This window comes from Montipora capricornis, chromosome 10 (genome assembly GCF_036669925.1).
Source record: "Montipora capricornis isolate CH-2021 chromosome 10, ASM3666992v2, whole genome shotgun sequence".
NCBI classification, from domain to species: Eukaryota; Metazoa; Cnidaria; class Anthozoa; order Scleractinia; family Acroporidae; genus Montipora; species Montipora capricornis.
Genome location: NC_090892.1, coordinates 26483631 through 26488387, shown reverse-complemented (window position 1 = coordinate 26488387; position 4757 = coordinate 26483631). Strand labels below are relative to the sequence as shown.

Here is a 4757-nt window from a genome sequence, read left to right as displayed (position 1 = left end):
GGAACTCTGGTTGATTATCTTACCAATATTGCTCGAATGATGTTTCAGAATGTTAAGCTCTTTCTTCATGACCAAATTCATCTTCACGATGTCCTCCACACTCAAATTCTCTGGAACAACAATAAGCTTTCCCTTGTCATCTGGAAATATTAATAAAATAGAGCCAAACTCCGCCTCTATTTTTCTCCTTATATGCTTTCTGGTTGCCTCACTCAATTTCTCTTTTCCTCGAGCTTGTGCTAATACTTCAAGCTTTGAGGTAAGCTCTGTCATTGTAACAACTGATTTTTTTCCAATGACTTCTAACCGGATGTATTTGAATAGATCACTAAAAGCCTTTTCCTCTGCATCATCCCTTACTTCGTCTGTAGAGGAAGAACTTGGGCTAGGTTTTTCGGGTCTGGTATATTCTCTGTAACATGATCGGTGGTAGTGCGCTTCTGCAGCGACTATGTCCCTGCTGGTAACAGCTAAAATCTTCTGGTCACATTTCATCTTGTCGACTCTTAGTTGAGCAGCCTTAACTAAGGGCTCTCGAGAAGAGGTTGAGCGGATGTACTTCACTTTTTCGCAGAAAATACAATCTTTGCTGTATACTCGTGTTGGTGGTGTTACATTTCTTTTCTTTGCTGCTTGTATGAAATCTTCATCCTCTTCGTTGTGGGGGTTCTGATTCTTTCTCTTTATTGTTTCCAAGTCTCTTTTCATGGTGAATATACTTCGACATTTTCTATGGTAAAATATTGAAAGGACCTCGCGTTCTTCCAGATTTTGTGCGACATCTAGCACAGGTGTAAACTTACGAATTTTTGCAGCCTCGAATAGTGTCAACCATGGTTCATAACTTTGGGGGCTGATGAGATGATCATCCGAGTCAGTTTGAACAGTTTGAAGGATACATGTATGGTTGCCTAGTTTGCTAGCCATAGAGGTTCAGTAAAGACTGAAAACAGATAATAAGAACATGTTCAGTTATTGATGCAAAGAATGATGCTTAAAAGGCTTCAGTCTAAACATGTGTTTTCATCATGGCCTCGTTGTTGTATCAAATCCATGGAATTGAATAAAACTAACCTTAAAGCAACGATGTCAATTCCTGATTACTTTTGATACCTCAAACTTACATCAGTTGTAGACTCGATCAAAAAAATATTTGCAATCCTTCAAGTGTTTCTTATCCATAATTCATAGCATATTCTGTAAATATTGTATGCTTTTTCTGTATCAGATAGAGTTTTTATGGTACACTTATTTCATTTATAACATTAAAGACACCAACGTATTCGAAATAATTAAAAATATGCCATGCAACTCCTACCTTTTCAACTGTCATAAACCAATATTTAGCCAGCCGCCATCTTGAAAACTTCCAGTGATAACAGAGAAGAATTATCTCTAAAATAAAGTGTTTTTTGGTTATATAATCATCTAGTTCTCTGCTCTATTGCAATTTTTTTTAAAAGACATATTTTAGACTTGTTTTTCACATCAAAACAGCACAAAAATTGCAAGTAATTCATTAGTTCTTACCTCGTGGCTTTCCAGAGAAGAATTTTATCAGGTGGTCAGCGGATGCTACCATTGGTGCACGCTCTGGCATATTTTTGCATAAAACATCATTAAAATACTTTCTTTATCATATTCAAATATTATCAAGTAATTTCTGGTTCTTAAAAGCAAAAACTGACACGTTTTCAAAGTGATTGTAAACAAAATGCGAAATTTGACGAATTTCACTAATTACCCCTACCCCCTTAATATCTCGGCATAGCTAAGAGTGACAGCTTGCTATCACATATATTTGTTAACTACAGGTGATTTACTTTTCAAAAAGTAGTGTTAGCCTTTGTCCCCCTAGGTGGTACTCACAACCCCCCCTGGCTCATGCACTATATGAAGCATTATCATATTCAAAAACAAAGTAAGTACATTTCTCACACACAACCAGGTCAGGCTCAAAGAACGGCAACAAGAAAACTGAAAGCTACAACACATGTGACCTAGACCCCCCGCACACACTAGCACCCTGACTCCCAGATGTGTGTCAGAAAAACGCTTTCCGCTTCATTCATTCCTCAGCCAGCGGAAAACAATACTGAGTCAAACGTTTCCTTGGTGTAAATTCTTTTTTTAGATTATGAAGCATTATCATATTCAAAAACAAAGTACAGTCGACTCTCGATAACTCGAACCTTCAAGGTAAATCGAAAAAGGTTCGAGTTATCGGGAGTTGAGAACAATTGACCATAAAGTAAGTGGAAAACCGTGACCACATGCACCCGGGCACGTGCACTTTTCTTCTTACAACGTAGTACATTTTTAAATACTGTAAATCTAATTATAATTGGTTGTAATGGAATATGTAATCAGATGTTTCTTGACACATGTATTGTGCAAGCAGAACGTAACGTAACAATAAAAAAAACAATGCAAAAGATCGGGGGAAAACCAGGTAATACCTTCAACGTCAGGATACTGCCACAGAGTTCATAGAATTACTCAGTTTTTGAAAAATAGTGGGTTAATAGGCCCTGACGTTTCTAAACTAATCTGTCTCTATCGACTATTCTTGAAATGTTCTTAATGTTGGTCTTAAAAGAATCGTGATCAACCCGTACAAACAAACTGAATGTTTGTAGCATGTCAATGGCGTGACAAAGATCTTGTTTTGAGGGTCGTTTCGGTGGCGGCTCTTCAATGAAAACCTCATCATCCTCTTCAAGCTCATCATCACTTGGCCAAAATTCAGCAAGAATATCGCTATCACTCGTCAGCTCAGTATCTGCTGTCAATAGTTCATCATCACACTCAATGACAGTTTCAGTGGTTACTTCCGGTGGTGCATGATCTTGTGCTCTTTCTCTAAGGTTGTCGAGTTCTTCATCAAGCTCTTTAAAAGGGTCATCGGAATCATTCATGGTGCACTCCTGTGACTCCTTCGATATACCAGCTCTTTTAAAACAGTTTTGAACTGTAATTTCTGAGACTTTGTCCCAGGCTGCAGTTAGCATATTCATTGCCGATAGGATGCTTATTTTTGGCAAAGGCTGGCCATTGTCAACAGCGCGGATGAAGAGCTGAACTGTGAGGGTTCTGTAGTGGGCTTTCAGTGATCTGATAATGCCTTGGTCCATTGGCTGGGTCTTGGATGTCGTATTAGGAGGCAAGAACACTAACTGAATAGTGTCAAGTCCCTCAATGTGTGGGTGGGCTGAACAGTTATCCACAATAAGCGCAATTTTCCTGCCTTCTCTCACAAACTTTCTATCCAGCTCTTTGTCCATCGAACTCTTCTTTTGCGATCGGTATCGGCAGGGAAGGTTTCTGACGCCAGCAAAACATCTTGGTCTTGCAGATTTACCAATGACGAACATTGGCAACTTCTTGCCAACTGCATTTGCAGCAGCCATACCAGTAAGCCTTGTTTTGCTGTGCTTACCACCCACACATTTCTCAGACTTCAAATGCAAAGTCTTATTGGGAAGAGCTTGATAAAACAAGCAAAATTCATCTGCGTTGAAAATATCTTCAAGCTTGTAGTTGGAGATTATGGTTGGGAGAGTTGTCTCATCCCACGAAGCGGTCATTTCACACGTGCACGATTTTGCTTCTCCAGCAACCGTCTTAAACGTGACACTGTGCCTTGTTTTCCAGCAATCAAGCCAGCCTCAGAACCTTTAAAATTTGCAATCTGAAGCTCTTTTGCAAAGAAAACTGCCTTCTCTTTCAGCAAGGTACCACTGACATGAACATTTCGCTCCCGTGCACTCATGAACCACTTGTATATCGTTTGCTTAAAGAGTCAAAGCCTGCGCCTTTGAGCTTCATTGTCTTTGGACTTTTCCCATTCTCGAAAGCAGATGAAATCTTCTCTTTATCTTTCACCCACGTGGACAAAGTGTTTAAAGGAATGCTATACTTTGTCGCTACCTCTTTCTTAGCAACACCATTGTCGATGTCTTTGAGAGCTTTATATTTCTCCTCCAAAAATTTGGTGGTTATCTTACGTTTGAGAGACTTCTTTCCTGACATTTCTAAGCAGCAATATTGAATCTCATTGAAAGCGAACTGGAAGAAGTGGTTTCGCAATTTCAGCTAGATAGGCAGAGTCCAAATTCCGCGTCTGTCACCCGGGGTCTGTCACCATTCGCGACGCAATTTCACAATGTGGTTTGTAATAGTACATTCGGTTTGACAACAAAAAGTCCTTAGTTCAGGCTGAGAGCTATAAACTTCGCTTTGCAAGTAACTATGGATTCCCCACAAACATCTGAAGACACAGTCTCTTTTAACTTGGATTCGTTTATCAAAGGATATCATGTATATCAAGAAGTTTGCTCCCCAGAGCTTCACGAGATGCTAAGCGCTGTACCAGAACCAAGAAATATTGTTCACAAGTACGCGGTTACTGTGCAACGTGATGATAAAGTTGTTAGACATTTAATGAAAGGAAAATCAGGCCGTTTTGCGAAGACAATTTTCTATTTTTTGCATGCCGATAAGAAGAACGACTGTACTGGCAAGGCAATTAACCGTGGAGATGGGGAAGGGATGAAAGTTCCATGCACACTGAAAATGGATTGACATTTTAAAGAAGGAGTTAATCGGCAAAGATTAATGCAATCTGAACTACGTACCCTAAACGGACTGACCTCTAGAATACTTAGCTCTCTGAAGAGTCGCACTGTTTACTGTTCATTTTGGTTTTCTCTAATAAGCCATGCGTAACAGAATAATGCTGAATAGCCTCTATGCAA

The 4757-nt window shown here is 39.4% G+C and overlaps 1 protein-coding gene across 1 annotated transcript; it reads right to left on the bottom strand.

The window, feature by feature from the left end:
- Window positions 1-2540: 2540 nt before the first annotated feature.
- LOC138020550 (tigger transposable element-derived protein 6-like) lies at window positions 2541-3587 on the bottom strand. Its single transcript, XM_068867518.1, has one exon. It carries the CDS (start codon window positions 3585-3587, stop codon window positions 2541-2543), a length of 1047 nt encoding a protein of 348 aa, XP_068723619.1.
- Window positions 3588-4757: the final 1170 nt, after the last annotated feature.